The following is an 18563-nucleotide window of genomic DNA, read 5'->3' on the forward strand; positions in this document are numbered from 1 at the left end:
TGGGGGCCTTGGGGCTCAGCGGTTCCCCTGTCCTTCCTGTTTGCTCCGAAGCAGAGCTGGCTGCAGTGGGAAGGAGCCTCTGGCTGTGATGGGTTTTTTTTAACCACTTGATCATGATCAAGGATTTAATTTTATCCCCTTCTCTGGCTGGCTCGGATTCTATTTGGAGTTTAAGCACGAGCCAGTGAGCAGGAGGGTCCCTGGAAGACAGGACTCCCACTCCCAGCCTCGGCAAGGCCCCTCCTCGCCCGTCCGATAAGACAAGGTCCATCTGGGGGACCCCGGCAGCCCCGCAGGTTGGTGCGAAGGCTGCTGGACGGCTGCAGCTCCCCTCCCCCCACCCGCCTCACAAAGCTGCTCAGCAGAGGGAGAGGTCCTGGGTGGGGGGGAGCAGGAGGTAGCTCTTCCCTCAGCCTCTATCAAGGGCTCATCTCAGCTCTTTCTTATTTATCAAAAGAGTGTTTAACAGGGGTGCCTGGGTGACTCAGTCGGTTTCCCGTACTCTTGGTTTCAGCTCAGGTCATGATCTCAGGGTCATGGGATCGAGCCCCACATGGTGGGGCTCTGTGCTCGAGGGGAATCTGCTTGGAATCCTCTTTCTCCTCCATCTCCCTCTGTGCCTCCCCCTGCTTGTCCTCGTGTGTGTGTGTGTGTGTGTGTGTGTGTGTGTGTGTGTCTAATAAATAAGTCTAAAAAAAAAAAAACAAAAACCCACACAAAGCAGCATTTAACAAGCACTTGATTGGACCTGGGGCCAGGTTCCTCCCCTCCAGGTGGAACACTCATAGGCCTTGCTTTGAATGACTTCTAAGTAGAGAGGACAGGGGTTGGAGGGAGACACCGGTCACATGACTTAATCGCGCCCTTACGTGCCGACCACCCACTGTGGGCAGGTCTCTGCTAAACTCGTCACTCACATTGTATCATAACCGTCAGCCACAGGCTTATGGGATAGATGTTCTCGTTCCTGTTTTTCCGTAAGTTAGGAAACTAACTTACGTGCCCCAAGTCACGCCGCTGCCAGGTGGCAGGGCCAGTTCTTGATCCCAGCAGCCAGCCTCCAGAGGTCTCACTGTCTTCCTGGCCCCCCGCTGCATGGACATAGAGACTTACACTGTGGGATTGAACAGTATAAACCAGGTCAAGAGAGAATCATGTTTATCTAGGGCTTTACTGGATTCAAAACTATTTTTGGGTAGAATCTGTCAAAGGTACAATGGGTTTTATTATTATTCCCATTCTACAGATGAGAAAATTAAGGCTGAGACCTGCCCACGAGTACAGAGGTCACAGTAGGGAGGCAGGGCTCCTAGCTTCGCCTGCAGTCCCCTAATTCTGAGCTCTTTCAGTGACCTCACATGGGGACAGGTGTCTTTTGAGGCTGGACTGCCGGATGCTGGCCAGGGGCCGTGACCAGGAGGAGGCGGGGAGAAGTGGAAGAGGAACCTGTTCTAGAAAAACCAGCTCAGCCTGGAGAACTGCCAGGCCCCCATGTGAGGCATCAGAGTGGACAAAAAGTAAAGAACAGGAGTTTTGATGGCCGGCTCTGGGCAGCAGCCGGGGCACCGCGAGTTGCTGGGAGGCCAGCGTCACACCCGGGCTGGAAAGGCAGCGGCTTCCCCCCCAGAGCTGAGGGCCGGCCTGAGGCCCCAGCACCTGCCAAATATTTCACAACCTGAGGTAGCCGGACACAACGGGACTTGGGGAACAAGGGCAAACCCCAGATTGGTCCTGGGGTCCCCGAGAGGCCACCGGGCAACCCGGTGATGTGGGGTTTACTCTCCCTCCCCCGCTTCCCAGTCAGAGTAGTGGCTGCAAGCATGGAGTCTGGGGTCAGACAACCGGGTCCAAGTTCTGACTGAAGCACGCTGACTGTTCGCAGACTAGGTAACCCCCACGTCCTCATCTGTGAAATGAGGAGAGCACCGCACTTCCCTCACGCACGACTGAAGGCGCTGTATGTGGAGCGTATGTTCCCGCACCCAGGTGGCACCCAACACGCGTTTCCTGTGTTACTAGAACGGGGACGAGGCAGTCACCTGCATAAAAGATGTTTGTGAAAACCCACCTCCCTCAAGGGCCAGCGCCAAGGAGGAGGAAAGGCTCAGAGATTCTGGGTCTGAAGTCACCTTCCCGGGGCGGTGTATGTGGGGTGGGGCTCCCGCAGGTGTGCAAACAGGGAGGCCGCCTGTTGCACACTCTGCGGCTTCCCTGGGGACTCAGGAAGAGGCCCCGGGCAGGGCAGGGTGTGGCTCAGCTCCTGTCACCAGCTCCCTGAGCCCCCTTGCCTAACTGGACTGGCAGGTCCCTCCGGGAAGCCATCCGCGAGGCAGCAGCTCCGATGTCAAGGACGAAAGTGAAGACAAAGCCTGGCTGCTCTTCAACAAGCAGTTCACTGCCCCTACCCTTGGGGAGGCCTTTCTTTCAATGAGGACTAGCAGCCATGGTCAGCCCCAAACCTCCCCACCAAATCTCCTAAACACCCAGTTATTGCCCCAGGAAAGGGAGTTCCTTCATTGGACAGAGAATTGTTTCTTCACCACAGCCTCAGGTCGGTCTGGGACGATTTCATCTTCTGGGAAAGCGGTGGGTGCCATGGGTAACAGGCCGACTGAGAGGGCAGGCGGGGCAGATGGGTAGTGATGGGGTCCCCTGGGGACACCCCCACCTTCGAGCTCCCGGCCCTGGAAGCTGGCTCCTGCCCCCAACCACCGAGCCAGGTGCCACGGAGGGATCAGTTTCCCTGCTACAAAGGGTCCCGTTCAAAGGCTAGTGCGGTCCGGATTCTCCCAGCTGCCAGGCACCTGCAGGGACAGGCAAAAACAGCCCTTCATTCCCAACCGCCCTTCCCCCAGGGCTGGGAAACACCAACAAAAGGCAGGGTGCCCTGTCCGCCCCCTTCTCAGCCCATCCCTGGCCTCCCCCAGACTCAGCCTGGCCCCCAGCTGGTCTCAGTCCCCAGCAGTCCGAGTGCCACCTGTTGTCACTTCTGGTTACCGGCTGTCTGGGCTGAGGGACCCTCAAAGACTCAGCGTTGCCCCCAGTGTCTTCCCTTGGTCTGCTGAGGTGTCCCGACTCCTCTTTCTTGGTAGCCTAATTCCCATAAGATAACCCTGCAGGGATGCCTCCCTCCCTCCCGGTTTCAGTTCCAGGTTTGCTGCAGGGGGCTGGGTGGTGGCACCAGAGCCAGCCAGTCCCTCCCTCTGCTCGGTGGCTCAGCTTAGAAGAGCAGATTGGCTCCGAGGTTAACTCCCCAACCATGCAGCTCAGAACACAAATAATTTACCTAACGTGAACCCTTGATGTGTCTTGGTGATGTCTGGCTAATACAACTATCTTTTTTTGGTCTATTTCTCAAGACCCTCCTTCCTGGAAAGGGAAGTTACAGGGAAAAGCAGGCCAACTCAATGTAGAGATGAATGTAAGTTACCTGAAGGTGGAATGGGCTGTCTTGTGAGGTAGTGAGTCCTCCATCCTAGGGGGGCATTCAAGCAAAGGTTAGATAAGCCTTTTTTAGAGCTGTTTCAGAGGTGACACTGCATGGGCTGCCAGGCAACCTCCAACACCTCTCCCAGCACTGAGAGTGAACGATGTGGATTATGCCATCCGTCCTCATATTCTATGAACCCCACGGTGTTTAGTACCCAGTGAAACTCTTTGAAAAGGAAGTAGAAGCAGTGAGTCCATGTAAACAGCAAAAAAAAAAAAAAAAAAAAAAAAAAAAAAAAAAAAAAAAGTCCTAAAATGGGATGATGAAGGGTGGAAATGAAAGATTCTAGAAAATGCTTCCAAAGCAAAAATTCCTAAAGGAGAAATGATTTCAGCTTCTAAACTTGAAAATACAGCTGAATACCAGCAAATCTCCCATTTCTGGGGTGACGGAAGGACCGGATAGCTTGTTTGGACTTGTGTTGCAAGCAGCCTGAGACCACTGCCATCACACAGGATGCCGGTGTGTAGGGTAGAAAGGAGCACCTTCTAGGGTGCTCGGCATCTGCTCTGGAACAGAGAGAGGGCGAGGTCACCTCTGAAGACTACTGACCTGTCCAATCTAGGATGATATTTAGAATCTCCAGGTCCAAAAGGGGTCTCAGCCTTCTGTGGCCCTGCCAGCTAGGCTGGGGAGACCTTGGAATTCTTCCAAAGCCTGAGTTCTGCTCCAGGTCGCAATTAAACCAGCAAACATGGTGTTTTCAACCCTCCTTGCGGTGCCTCCTTGAGGAGAGAGGGCCCAGCTTCAGAGCCCATGTGACGTGGGGAAAGCAGTAAGTGCACCCAGTTCTGAGGGACATAACTCAGCTCACACACCAAGCTATTAAAAATCTTTATTGTTAATTTTTTTTCTCCAACAGATATATTTTTCATTGAAATATGGAGCCACAGCAACACCTTCACTTCTCCCGTTCAGACAGATCTCGGCCATCGCTGTTTTAAGTGGCAGGCCCGTGACCTTGACGAGGGCAGGCTGGGGCAGAGTACACACCACTGGCCAGGACATGGACCCTTTACGGGAGCTACAGGTACGAAGAGGGGGCAGATGGCAACACGCCATTGATGCCTGCTGGCAGATGTCACAGCCTGGGAGAGGGCACTGGGAAAAAGCTCCCCTTTCCCCAGGGGCTCAGCTGGGGCTGCAGGCCACGGAGCTGGGAGTGTGTTTGCGGATGCGCACACGCGCCACGGCTCCTGCAAGAAGATGCCGTCAGGCCCCTGCTGGAGTCCCCACGGTCCTTGTTCCCTGGGGACCAACAGTCTTTGCAGGGTAACCTAACCAGGTCAGCTGACCAGGGCCAGGGGCCCACGTGTGGAGGTCAGGGTCATGGATACTATGACACGCAAGTCCTCCTGGGGCAAGGCCCAGACGATGCTCAGAGCACAGCACGACCGCCCACATGGTCCTGAGGCAGCTCCTGTGATCCAGGACAGCCCTAGCCCTGAGAAGGGGGAGATTTCGCTCCTAGGGTCTTCTCCTGGCTCGGGATACCTGGGGCAAAAAGAGGGCCTCAGCCATTTACTGTCTCGGAGGAGGGTGGAGGCCCCCGTCCCTGAGGCCTGCATCGTTCTCCGCCTCCCCTCCTGGGTTCCGCTCTGGTGAGAGATACAGGGAGAAGGGCAGGCTAGCCCCAAGCGCACGGGGAGGACAGGGGGGGAAGACCCGGGGCTTCTTCCAGCCCTTCACATACGGCTGCTCGGCAACGTGTTTCTGGGGACCTGGCTTGAGGGCCAGCGGGGTGGGACCCGCTCAGTGATGGCGCAGCCAGCTGTCTCAGGTGGCACTTCATAAATAAACGGTGACTCTGTCCATTCCAGGCTGACATGGAGAGAGACCCTTTTGGAGGCGGTGCAGTGAGGGGCACCGGCCTGGGATCCGAGAACTCCGAGGGCTGGCTAGGCCCTACTGCCCAGCGGCCCACACCTTGGGAGCCTGGCTAGCGGAGGTCAGGGCTGGGGGTTTAGAGCCAAAGGTCTCCCCGGCTTTGTGGGCCAAGCTTTGCGAGGTTCTGGGCTCCCAGGCAGAAACCTCTGCTGCACTGTGGAGTCTCAGGGCTGGGAGCAGCTCCTGCCCTTTACAGGAGAAGCCCCAGCCGTCCAGAGCGGTGCCCCTCAGCTGAGCACCGGCAGCCCCAAGAGGCCCAGATGGGGATGAACAACTCCCCACCCCCACCCCCGTGGGGAGCTGGCTGCTTGCCAAGCCATGGAAGCGATGCCCGTAAATCCTGCCTGGTGGTCACCTCTAAGCTCTAGCCTGTGCCTTCAGGACGGCACAAACCTCCTCGGGGGCTCTGCTTTCCAGCTGTAGACCCTGTATGAGGTCTTGGGGGACCCCTGGCCAGGGCAGCCAGGTGCGGTCATTAAAGCAAACACACTCTCCCGGTGGATCCCCCACGGGGCGGGGGCAGCCCGTGGCAACGGGAGTCATGGATGAGCCAATGAGAAACCAAACACACATCTCAAAAGCCAATCAAAGGCAAACACAAACAAAACTTGGGGAAGCAGCAGCAAGCTTTGTGTAATAAATATTGCAGAGCGCACTTGGTTTCTTTCTTTCTTTTCTTTCTTTTTTTTTTTTTTTTTTCCTTTTCAAGTCAAATATAACAACCAATGTCCCGAACCCTGTTTTCAGCATTCAAAAGAGAGAAGCTGTTGCTATCAGCAGAACACCTGCAGCCAATCAAAGAAAAAAACCATTTCCCACTAGCCGGCCAATCAAAATCCTTTTCCAGTTTAAGCAGCCAATCAGGACTCTTCACATTCCTAAAAAGTGACCTAAATAAAGCACCAGATCTCGGAGAGCTTCCTGGGAAGCCATACACCGAGGCGCAAATTAAAAAAAAAAAAAAAAAAAAAAAAAAAGTCAGAAATAAAAATAAAAGGTGTCTGTTGGTCAAGATTTAAAAATAAAAGGGTTTCTTTCTGCAGCCAATCAGGAGTCCGTCCCTTCAAGCCAATTGTAACTGCACCACCGGTGGCTCCCTCGATGCCAGCCCTGCTGAGTGACTGTGGGGCGGGGCGGGGTGGGGGTGTAAGGGCAGGGGGAACCGGGAAGGTCATCTGCCGCCACTCAGCTGGTCGAGGTCCTCACAGATCTTCTGGCAGCTTCCAGGGTGTTCCAAGGGGTTCACCGCTATTGCCTCCGGTCCTCCGTCTCCGACCTGGAAAACGCCATCACCACATCCTCGGCACCTGCAGATGGGGGCGGGGAGGGAAGAACCGTCAGACCCGGCACTGCAAGGCGGCTGGGGCCGTTACAGCCTTGTCGGCCCTAGTGTGGTCCTCCCTAGTCCCCAGTGCTTCCACGGCAGCCCACCTCCTCTCTGGGCCTTCCGGATAGCCTGGACATGCAGGCAACCTGCCCTAGGTGGCAGGAGGCTGTCGGGGTGAGGCTGGCTCAGGGCCACCCACTGACAGGCTGCATGACAAGAACCCAGGGCTGCTGGTCCTCGAGCGGAGCTCTGCTCATATCCCTTGCTCCAAGGTCACCAAAGTCAGGGGCACGAGGAACCTCCATCTTTCTTGTCAAGGCTTGTGTCTTGATCCCTTTGGACCATTAGGACTTCCAACAGCCAGCCCGCTTTGCCCAAACCCAGCACCTGCTCAAAGGAGCACAGCCGGGCCCATTTCCAGCCTGCAGCCAGCCTGGCTCCCACCGAGATAGATAATGGCCTGCATCTTTATTATTGTTATTTTTAATCATGGATTTGAGATTCTGGTCCAGACGCTCATGAAATCACTTCCTTTGTCTTGTTTTCCGTAAGACAGGCTCTGATATGCAGCCAGAGAAGGCGAGAGGGAGGAGGGAAAGAGCTCAAAACACTGACCGGCCCAGCCTCCCAAAGCCCCGGGTGCAGAAGAGCCTGCAGGCCCCGCCCCGCTCACAGGCCCTGGCCCTCCCTGGGGCCTGCTTCTGTCTCCCCTCACTCTCTCTCTGTCTCTCTTTCTTTATACAGTATTTGTTTTTAAGAAAAAAAAATTTATTTCCAAGTCATTTCTGCCCCCAAGGCGGGGCTCAAACTCACAACCCCAAGATCGAGTCCCGCGCTCTACCCACTGGGCCAGCCAGGCAACCTTCCCCTTTTTCTAACGCAGAGTTCTTGGTCACGCCCTGAACAAGAATCGGTGGCCTGCGGCCTTTCTGCCATACTTCCCTTCTGCACCGCAGGAGGCATTCTCCCCAGCAGGGGAGGATGGCAAGAGCAGACCCAGGAAAGGCCACAGAAGAGGGGGCCAGTGTGCTTGGCCCCCCGCATGTGAAACAGTTTGGGAAGGGCCGCATCCTGCCCCGGCCCCAGGTGAGGAGTGGGCTGGTTTCCTCCACACCATAAAGGGGGCCTCCGCCTCCTCCTAACTGCCCTACCACACCAAGAGCTGGCGGAGGTACCCAGCAGTGGGTGCTGCAGAAGGAAGGCTCGTCCACAAGGACATAACATCAGAGATGGCTTTCACTCTGGCCACCAGAGTGCTGCCAAGGGAACCGCCCAACCCCGCCCAACCCCCACTAGCAGCCCACCAGCACAACTTCCCTTCTTGAAAATTCCTCAAATTATCTGACTTCTTGGGATGGGGGGGGTCCTTTGCTTGGGAAGCCCTACAAATCCTTCCCCTATCTTCTTGGGAACATTCTGTTCTCACCTCGGTCCTAGGACCACGAAATATCACTGCAGGCAGAATTTTCCTAGCAACCACAGATTCCAAGATGACATCATACCCTGCCGGCAGCTGAGCTGGTCACCTACCAGATGCCGGCTCTTCCTGGGCGGGCGCCGCCTGCCCAGCTCGCTAATCAGAAGGGTCTGGCGCGGGCTGGGGAAGGGGGGTGGTGGGCCATGAGCAGGAGCAGCCCACCTGCTTCTTTCCTTGCCTGCTCCGTGGGCTCTCCCGCAGGGACCTTAGGCCTCTATACTGAGCTGCAGGCACAAAAATAGCATTGGCTGCTCTGAGAGGGAATAGTGCGCCTGCAGAGGGAACAGACCAGGGGCTGCGACTCCCCACACCACAGCCTGCCTGGCCTGTGTACCGGGGCTACACTCTGAGTCAGGGAAGGAAGCGACCTCCTCTCACACAGAGACTCTGAGGACTCCAGCTTAGGGAGACACCTGAAGTGGAAGATCTGCCAGAGCCCCCCGGTGCCACAGTGCCAGCTGGTCTCCTGTTCCCGGCAGGGGTGGGGAAACCGGGAGCTTTCATTTTTAGAGCCTCCCACTCTGCTGCTGGAGCCGGGGCGGAAAGGGCCCACAGAGCTGCTGCCCATCCTTGGGCCTGCTCCGTTCCCAATGGACTTGCCTTTTCCAGCCCTTGCCAAGAGGGGACAGGCCCTTCCAGGGCATGGTCTGACCCGTCCTTATCATCAGCTGGCCCGCACTTGTCATTCCACCAGGGCCTGACTGGGAACCGTGCAGGCCTCTGGGCAAGGATGTTGCTTTTCTCTCTCCTCTTCTCCATGCAGTTTGGGCCGGCAGCCTAACGGGGAGGGGGCACTGCTCAGTGAGCTGCGGTAACTGAGCTCTAACCGTTTTCGAGCTGGGGGCCTCAGGCTGGTCCCGACAGTCCCTCCTTCTTCTTTAAAGTCCAGTATGTGGCAGCTCCCTTGGGTGCTGTCCCTGCTGGCCATCACAAGGCTCAGAACAGGAAGGCCCAGCCCACTGCCTCTAGGCTGTCAGCTAGTTTCCGGGCCCATTTTACAGATGACACTGCATCCATCCCATTGTTAGCTCTGCTGGCACCGCCCGGGCTCCAGCTCCGAGCTACCACCCAGCCCTTCCCACCTGAGGCAGGTGAGCGCGGGAGGAGAAGCTGAGCAGCCTTTTTTTTTTTTTTTTTTTTAAAGATTTTATTCATTTATTTGACAGAGATCACAAGTAGGCAGAGAGGCAGTCAGAGAGAGGAGGAAGCAGGCTCCCTGCTGAGCAGAGAGTCCGATGCGGGGCTCGATCCCAGGATCCTGGGATCATGACCTGAGCCGAAGGCAGAGGCTTTAACCCACTGAGCCACCCAGGTGCCCCTGAGCAGCCTCTCTTGTTCAACACTGTCTGACCCGCCGAAACATAAAGATAGGCATCATGAGAAAAGATCACACACACACACACACACACACACACACACGTGCGTGTACACATGCACGCACGTGTCTCTTACAAATACAGATATTCATAACACCTGTGATATGCAAAAATACTCAACAAAGTACTAGCAAACGACACAGCAACAAACAAACAGGATTCCATACTCTGAACAAGTGAGATTTATCCCAGAAATACAAGGGTGTTTTAACACCTGAAAATCAACTAATGTAACACAGACTAACGATAGGAAAAAAGGAAGAAAAACCATGCAACTGTCTGAACAAGCAGAGAAAACACATCTGACAAAATTTAACAGCCCTTCATGAAAACATGCTCAACACACTAGTAACAGACGCGAGCTTCCTCAGTCTGATGACGGGCATTTACTAAAAACCCACAGCTGTTATCATACTTAATGGTGAAAGACTGGAAGCTATCCCGTTGGAGATTAGGAAGAAAAGGATGTCCTCTCCTGCCATTTCTGTTCAATGTTGTGTTGAAAGTTCAATTCAGGGCAATCAGGCAAGAAAAAGAAGTAAAGGCATCCAAATTAGAAAGGGGAAGAAGTAAGCTCAATTTGCGGACGATACGGATGTTGTATATAGAAAATCCTAAGGAATCCACTAAAAAACTATTAGAACAAATAAAATTGCAGGACACCAGATCAATATACAAATACCATTTGTATATTTCTATACATTAGTGATGAATAATCTGCAAATGAAATTAAGAAAACAATTTCATTTACGATAGCATCAAAAAATAATAAAACACCTAGGAACGAATTTAACAAATGGAGTATGGAATTTGTACTTGGGAAAGCGCAAAATGTCACTGTTCAAAAACATCCCTGAGAGAAATTTGACACTGAAAGAAATCCTGCGCTCTTCACAGAAATTGACAAGCTGCTCCTAAAATTTGTAGGTTACTGCAAAGGATCCAGAATAGGCAAAATCCTCTTGAGAAGGACCCACACTTTTGGATTTTGCTACAGCAAACAAGACACCGTGGGACCGGCTAAGGAGAGACGTGTAGGCGGCGGAACAGAACAAAGCGTTCGGAAAGAAACCCTCCCACTTAGGTCAGTTACGTTTTGACAGAGGTATCAAGACATACAGAGTGGGAAAGAAGTGGACCGAGGGTTCTGGGGCAACCGGATCGTCCCATGTCAAGGTGAAGCCGGCCCCTTACCTTGCACCGTATACAGAAATTCCCTCAAAAGGCACCAACGACCCACATGTAAGTGCTACGATTATAAAACTCTTACCAGAAAACACGGGAGTAAACCTTCGTGACTAGGAAATGATTTCTCAGGCATGACACCCTAAGCATAAGAAATAAGGGAAAAAATTGGGCGCCTGGGTGGCTCAGTGGGTTAAGAAATAAGGGAAAAAATAAACTGGGCTTTCTCAAATTTAGAGACATTTATGCTTCAAAGGTTACTACCAAAAAGGTGAAAAGGTCGGGGGCGCCTGGCTGGCTCGGTCAGAGGAGCCTGTGACTCTTGATCTCAGGGTGCTGAGTTCGAGCCCCACACTGGGTTTAGAGATTACATAAATAAATAAACCTTAAAAAAAAAGGCCTTAAAAATAAAATTAAAACAAATTACAATGAGAAGACTTACTATTTAAAAAAATGGGGGGTGCCTGGGTGGCTCAGTGGGTTAAGCTGCTGCCTTCGGCTCAGGTCATGATCTCAGGGTCCTGGGATCGAGTCCCGCATCGAGCTCTACGCTCAGCAGGGAGCCTGCTTCCCTCTCTCTCTCTGCCTGCCTCTCTGTCTACTTGTTATCTCTCTCTGTCAAATAAATAAATTAAATCTTAAAAAAAAAAAAAGTGGAAAGGCGGGGCACCTGGGTGGCTCAGTGGGTTAAAGCCTCTGCCTTCAGCTCAGGTCATGATCTCAGGGTCCTGGGACTGAGTCCCACATCGGGATCTCTCTCGGGGGGCCTGCTTCCCCCCTCCCTCTTCCTGCCTCTCTGCCTACTTGTGATCTCTCTCTCTGTCAAGTAAATAAAATCTTAAAGATAAAAAGAGTTCCTAGGGAAAAAAAAATGGAAAGGCAACCAATAGACTGGGAGAAAATATTTGCAAGTCATACGTCTGTTCAGGGACCAGTACCTAGAATACATAAATAACACAGCTCCATAATAATAAAAAGTCAACTCAATTTTTAAAACGGGCAAAGAACTTGAATAGAGATTTCTCCAAAGATGTAAGTAAGAATGGTCGGCAAGCCCGAGAAAAGATGCTCTAGATCATTAGTCACTATGGAAATGCAAATCGAAGCTACAATGAGACACCACTTCACACCCACTAGCATGGCTGGAATCAAAAAGTGACAATGACAGGAGTTAGGGAGGAGGAAGAGAGGCTGGAACCCTCATACATCGCTGGGGGAACGCCAAATGGTGCTCCCAAGCCCACTCTACCCTCAGCCTTCCCCACCTCGGTGACAGGCCTGCCATCCTCTAGCTGCTCAAAAACCCCAGGAGGGGAGTAACTGCCTGATGCCCCACCCCCACCCCCGTCCTGTGTGCACACGCACCCTCGTGTGCACACACACACATACCCTCTGCGTACAGCACATCAGCAAATCTACTGGCTCTACTTCTTTTATTTTTTTTTTTAAGATTTTATTTATTTGAGAGAGAGAGAGACAGAGACAGAGAGAGAGCAGGGTGGGGAAGAGGGGGAGGGAGAGAGAATCCCAAGCAGGCTCCACACCGAGCATGGAGCCCACACAGGGCTCGATCTCACAACCCCCAGACCACAACCCTGGCCAAAATCAAGAGCCAGACACCCAACAGACTGAGCTACCTGGATGCCCCTCTTGTTTTTTTTTTTTTTTTTTTTAAAGATTTTTTATTTATTTATTTGACAGAGAGAGATGACAAGCAGGCAGAGAGGCAGGCAGAGAGAGGGGAGGAAGCAGGCTCCCTGCTGAGCAGAGAGCCCGACGCGGGGCTCGATCCCAGGACCCTGGGATCATGACCCGAGCCGAAGGCAGCGGCTTAACTCACTGAGCCACCCAGGCGCCCCATCCCTCTTGTTTTTTTTAAAGTGTTTTTGTTTCCATTTTGTTTAGTTACTGCTAGACCAACGTGGGACTCATACAACCCTGAGATTAAGAGTCATGTGCTCTTCCAACTGAGGCAGCCAGGTGTCTGACGTTGGCTCTACTTTTTATTAATTAATTAATTGATTAATTAATTTATAAGAGAAAGAGAGAGCATGAGTGAGAGCACAGCAGAGGTGGGGGAGGCGGGAGAGCAAAGGGAGAGGGAGAGAGAATCTTTTTTTTTTTTAAATGTATTTTTTTTTTTTTTTCATAGAGAGAAATCACAAGTAGATGGAGAGGCAGACAGAGAGAGAGAGGGGAAGCAGGCTCCCTGCTGAGCAGAGAGCCCGATGCGGGACTCGACCCCAGGACCCCGAGACCATGACCTGAGCCGAAGGCAGCGGCTTAACCCACTGAGCCACCCAGGTGCCCCAGAGGGAGAGAGAATCTTAAGCAGACTCTGTGCTCAGCAGAGCCCAACACGGGGTTCAATCTCATGACCCCAAGGTCACAACCTGAGAAATCAAGAGTCGGATGCTCAACCACTGCAGTCTGAACCAGCCTGGCGCCCCGGCTCTACTCTTCAACTAGATCCTGAAAACACCACTATTTCTCCACCACCACCCAGGCCAGGCTACCACCATCCCTCGCTAGCTTCCTGTACCTGTTTCTGGATCTCCCTACTCTGGCCCCTGATTGTCCATTGTCCACACAGCAGTCAGAAAGAAGTTCTTAAAAACATAAGTCAGACCCTGCCACTTCTTTGCTCAAAACTCTCCAAAGGTTTCTTAATGTAAGATTTCTCATTGCACTCAAAGCAAACTGAACTCTATGCCTGACCTGCGAGACCCAACATGCTCTGGCCTCTGGTGGCCTCTTCATCTCTTTTTATACGCACTCCCTCCTCACTCCACTCCAGCCCCATGGGCTTCCTGGGCTCTGTCCTTCAGGCACAAGTAACTTTGGTACCTCAGGACCTTTGCACTTGCTGTTTCCTTTGCCTCAGTGCTCTTCCCCAAGTTCGTGTCACAGCTCTTGCACTTCATGCCAGTGCTGGGGAAAATCAGTTCCTCAGGCCCTCCCTGACCACAGCTTCTAAAACAGTGCCCTGTGCCAGTCCCTCGGGGGGCTGTAACCTGCTTCAGCGTGACCTATGGAGTTATATATTGTGATCTGACTCCCCATTAGAAAACACATTCTATGAACTGGGGACTTTATCCTTTTCATTCACAAATTCGCAGCACCTGGAGAGTTCCTGGGACGCAAGATGAATCCTCACTTAATACATGAGGAGCCTGATGTTCAGATTGGCGAAGCAACTTGGTGAGTCAGTGGCCCAGGGAGGAAGTGCGTGCCTCCGTGCCTTCCCCTCTCCCACACACCGCCATTCCTCCTCAGGGGAAGCCAATAACTGAGCTGCTCCAGAGCAGCTCTGGTCTCCCAGAGCATGTGGCGGCCCAGGCTTTCCCACAGAGACTGGAGCCATCCCTCTGCCCCTATCAGAATGGAACCAAGACCGAGGATTTGGGCGCCTGGGTGGCTCAGTGGGTTAAGCCGCTGCCTTCGGCTCAGGTCATGATCTCAGGGTCCTGGGATCGAGTCCCGCATCGGGCTCTCTGCTCAGCAGGGAGCCTGCTTCCTCCTCTCTCTGCCTGCCTCTCTGCTTACTTGTAATTTCTCTCTGTCAAATGAATAAATAAAATCTTTAAAAAAAAAAAAAAAAAAAAAAAAAAAAAAAAAGACCGAGGATTTAAAAACCACCACCAAAACAGCTCTGGGAGAGTTGGAGAGAATTCAGCATGGAACCCACGGCACCATCCCAGGAGGACAGCGGAGCCCAGGCCCCTGCCTCCTACCCCCAGCGCGCTGCCTGGCCTAGAGCCCTGGCAGATATCTCCCTAGTCCCCTGGTTCACCTAGTGTGGAAACGGGGCCCAGGTGCGTGTGAGAACACAGCTCTCCGAACCAGGCAGGGCACCATCCCACGCCCCACGCCAGCTCTGTCCCTTTAACAGAGTGCGGTCAAGTGACCGGGCAGAGAGAAATGACAACTATGCAGCTTAGAAAAGAGAAGTTGGCCCCCCGCCGGGGCAGGAGACAGACAATGGGTTCACTGGTCTGTTTGCAAGCTCAGGATGAACGCGAGCAGCAGAATCCAAAGCCCAGAACAGGCTCCACACACCAGCACCTGCACCACCGGCAGCCGTGTCCTGGCTTAGGGAGGGCACCTGCACCGGCCCTCAAGAAGCACGCCTCCCTATGGGGGCAGGGGGCCGGGGACCCGGGGCCGCATGGTATGGAGAACACCCCAGGGGCACACACATAACCACCAGTGTCTGGACAATTCCTCTTGCTATTTGAGGCTCTAACATAAAGTCTTCCAAAGGTCTTCTCATCAATATGTAAGCACTTCAATATGCTTCCTGAATTGCCAGAACACTGTCCTGGCAGCCATCAGCTTCCAGCAGGCTCGGTGCTCACGACCACAAAGAACAGCAAAGAGGAGCACGGAGGTAGGCGCAGCCCCGAGGCTGACATGGAAAGGGTGTACGTGGCCTATGGCACAATCCCGGCTGGAGAGATCCTAGCAGAGCCCCTCACCCTTTTCCAGGCAAGGAGGAGCTTAAAATGCAGCGACCCTGGAGCACAAGCTTCTGGGCAGCTGAGCACAGCTCAGGACCCCACCCGCCCTCTCCAGGAGAGACCCTGCGAGCGAGAGGCAGGCACAGGGCAGCGGGGAGAGGGACAAGGCCTCCCAGGCAGCTCTGATGTGCTGATCCCGCAGTTTGTGCCCGCATTCCCCCGAAGTGCCCGGCTGCAGGGGCACAGACGGAGCCCGAGAGCTCTTCTGGCTCCGGATGCTGCAAAGGCCGCTCAGAAAAGGCACTCAAAGGTGGTCGGGGAGGGAGACAGCTCTCAGGGCAGATCCTGCCTTGAAATCAACACAGGGTACGGGAAGCTTGGTCCAGCTCCCAGAGGCGGCCGGCCCCAGGCCTCACCGTCCAGGCTGCAGCCCTGCACAGATGTCACTGGAATAAAGAGGGACTCCCAGGAACGGCATCCATCTCTGGCAGGGGTGTCCCCATCACCCAACCTGGAGCCATGAGCTCCTGCAGGCCCCGCCTCCCACAAGTGAGGGGCGGGGTCTCTGAAACCCCTGCGGCCCATCGCCACAGCTTCCTGGGACTACCCAGAATCCAGGATTCCAGGATCAGGGAGCTCCTGATCTCCGAAGGGGCCTCACATCTTCCTTGTGAGAGTGAGCAGCTGGGCACTGGAAAACTCTAGAAATGGAACCCAAAACCTCAGAGGATTCAAATTCCCATGGCTGCTGGACACCAGAGATGACAAAGGAAGCTGGCTTCCAAGAAGGGCTTCCAGATAGTCCCGGGCCTCTGACCTGTCAAGCCCTGGCCACCCTCCCCACGCACAGCTGGCGGTCTAGAGAGGAAACGTGGCCACAAGCTCCAAAGGCCCAGGGCAATTCCTGCCTCCTCGCTCTGCTCCTTCTCTGATTTTCGGAGGCGGTCCTTCCTCCTGAGCCCCAGGAGCTTGCTGAGGATAGGAACTAGGGTCCGCTACCCAGCTACCCAAGATGGCAGTGGTTCAGCAACTGGCTCCTGGGAGATGAGCTAGGCAGCAAGGCTTCTGGAAAAACAGGTCCCAGACCCTCCTCCAAGGCGGGAAGTTTCCATGGGGATGGGGCTCCAGCACCGCCCTGGGCTAGGCCTCCTCCCAGACAAACCCGCTGGGCGGCAGACACTGTTTTTAGCAGCCCGGGGGGTTCTATACCTCTCTGAGCTGGGGCCCAAGGTTCCCAGGGGATGGCTTTTACCTAGAGACAGCACGATGCTGGTTGCCATGGGGACAGTGGCCACAGATCCAAGGTCCCTGCAGCCAAACCAGGCTCCAGGCTGACAACCACATCACCAGGCATTCAGGCCGCCCGAAGGTGAGCACATGGCACCAGACGTGGGGCGGGCTCCTAGCAAATGCGCTGGGCCTCCTGACCAGCCAGTGAGGGCCTCCCTGGGCTTAGGCTCCCTCGGTGGACCCTGGCACCCCAGCACCCGGGCCTGGGTCTGACCCTGCCTACCTGGGCAACGTGTGTGCACACCCACCTCCGTTTTCTCATCTGTGAATGCGACGGATCCCACCTAGCCCGCCCCCCTGACCGGCGGGGAAGACTCGGCAGCAAAAACCATCATAAACGGCTTCGGGGTGGGGGTGGGAGTGTCACAGCTTGGAGTTCTAGTACACCTGCTCTGTTCTGGTCCCAGGCAAGCTCCCTCAAAACCACCTCACGCCTTCCCGCCCTCCCATGCCCATACCCAACACAGACGCTCCCTACCTCTGGGCTTGTCTTCCCAAACGAGGTACTTGTTTCCCTCAGATTCTTCGGTTCCCCCCCCACCCACCACCAAAAATAATGTAAGCTCTCCTAGAGCAGAGAGCTTGGCTGTATGCAGAAGACACAGAATTCGGGAGAAGTGGGTGGGAGTGGCCAAGAATGACCAGGTCTTCATTTAAAACCCGGGTATATTCTCAGATTCAAGAGGGCATCAGAATCACCCCTGGGAGAGGGGGGCTATTTCAAATGCAGATTCCCAGGCTCGCCTGGCTGGCATTCTGATTCAGTAGAGCTGGGTGGGGGGCAGGAGTCTGCATTTTTAACAAATTATCCGTGGTGATTCAGGGGTGGTGGTCTGTGGCCCGTACGCTGAGAGCTCAATGCCACAGACTGGCCCTTGACCCCCACCCCAGCTCCGAGCGGGTGTCCCTTGCCCACCAGCATTCTGAATGGGACCTCTGTCCTCCCACTTCCATCTCCTCACTGATCCCAGACCCTCGGCAATCCGGCTCCCAGCCGGGGCTCCGCAGATACTGTTTTAAGAAAGTCACCACGGACCCTTTTATGATCAGCCCGGGGGGACCCTGATAATGACCCTGCTGCCCCTCCCCTCCTTCCAGAGCGGTACTAGGTCCCCCGCTGCCTTCAGCGCCGGCTCCCTGCTGAGCAGAGGGCCTGATGTGGGACTTGATCCTGGGACTCCAGGATCATGACCTGAGCCGAAAGCAGTTGCTTAACCAACTGAGCCAGCCGGGTGCCCTGGGATGCCTTTTTCTTACTGTGACCTGGGTTATCACATACCCAATCCTTCGAATTGACTTTTCAGTCTGATTCCTGATCTTTTGGGTTCAATTTTATTATTACTAGGTTACAGGTAATTCTCATCTAAGTGTTGATTAAAGTTTAAAAAAAAAAACAAAAAAACCCTCTTGTTCCATAAACTGGAATTCTCCCGAGTCCTGACTGCCATTACAGCCCAGAGCCTGTCATCGCCGGGAGACTCTGGGAGAAGCCTGGGAGCCCCCCTGGGAGAAGGGAGGACGCAGAAGGCCCAGCAGACGGTCCCCGCTTGTACAGGACTTGACTCCCGGAAGCCCGGTCTGCACAAGGATTCAGGAAAACTCCAGCTCTGTGCTCGAAGCTGGACTAGGTGCTGCATGTGTCACTGGGAACACAGCACAGATCTGGGTCCCAAAGGGCTCCTGATAATGTGACAGCAGCTACCCTGCAGAAAAGGCTGCAGGGAGCTCCGCGGCGAGAGGAGAGGCCCCGGCTGAGCCCGGAAGGAGCCAGAGAGGGCTGCGCGGAGGAAGTGCGAGAGCAGAAGCTGGAGGGCATGGGACGCGGCTCCAGGAAGAAGGCTGGCCGTGGAACGGGGCCCCACGGTGCCAGCATCTCACCCGGGGCTCGAGAGGGCCATGAAGGGGGGAATGAGCAGAGGAGGGCAGCCCCTTGGTCAGCCGTGAAGCCTGCGTGGTGGTGGGCCCTCCCCGGTGTCACAGGCTTCCCCCGGGTGTGCCTGGGACCACAACTATTTTAACAAGGTTCCCAGTGTAACCCTGAGACCAAATGACCTATTTTAGGCTCCCTGGC

General features: G+C 54.4%; 1 protein-coding gene across 2 annotated transcripts in view; it reads right to left on the minus strand.

Moving 5' to 3' along the window:
• Nucleotides 1–4311: 4311 nt before the first annotated feature.
• Nucleotides 4312–18563, minus strand: part of CTNNBIP1 (catenin beta interacting protein 1) — a 47233-nt gene continuing 32981 nt past the window's right edge. For both annotated transcript variants that reach the window (XM_059135468.1, XM_059135467.1), the window contains one exon: nt 4312–6684. In XM_059135468.1, the coding sequence (XP_058991451.1) occupies nt 6626–6684 (59 nt within the window). In that variant the 3' untranslated portion in view covers nt 4312–6625. The remainder of the gene's footprint in view (nt 6685–18563) is intronic.

Source organism: Mustela lutreola, chromosome 10 (genome assembly GCF_030435805.1).
Source record: "Mustela lutreola isolate mMusLut2 chromosome 10, mMusLut2.pri, whole genome shotgun sequence".
NCBI lineage: Eukaryota > Metazoa > Chordata > Mammalia > Carnivora > Mustelidae > Mustela > Mustela lutreola.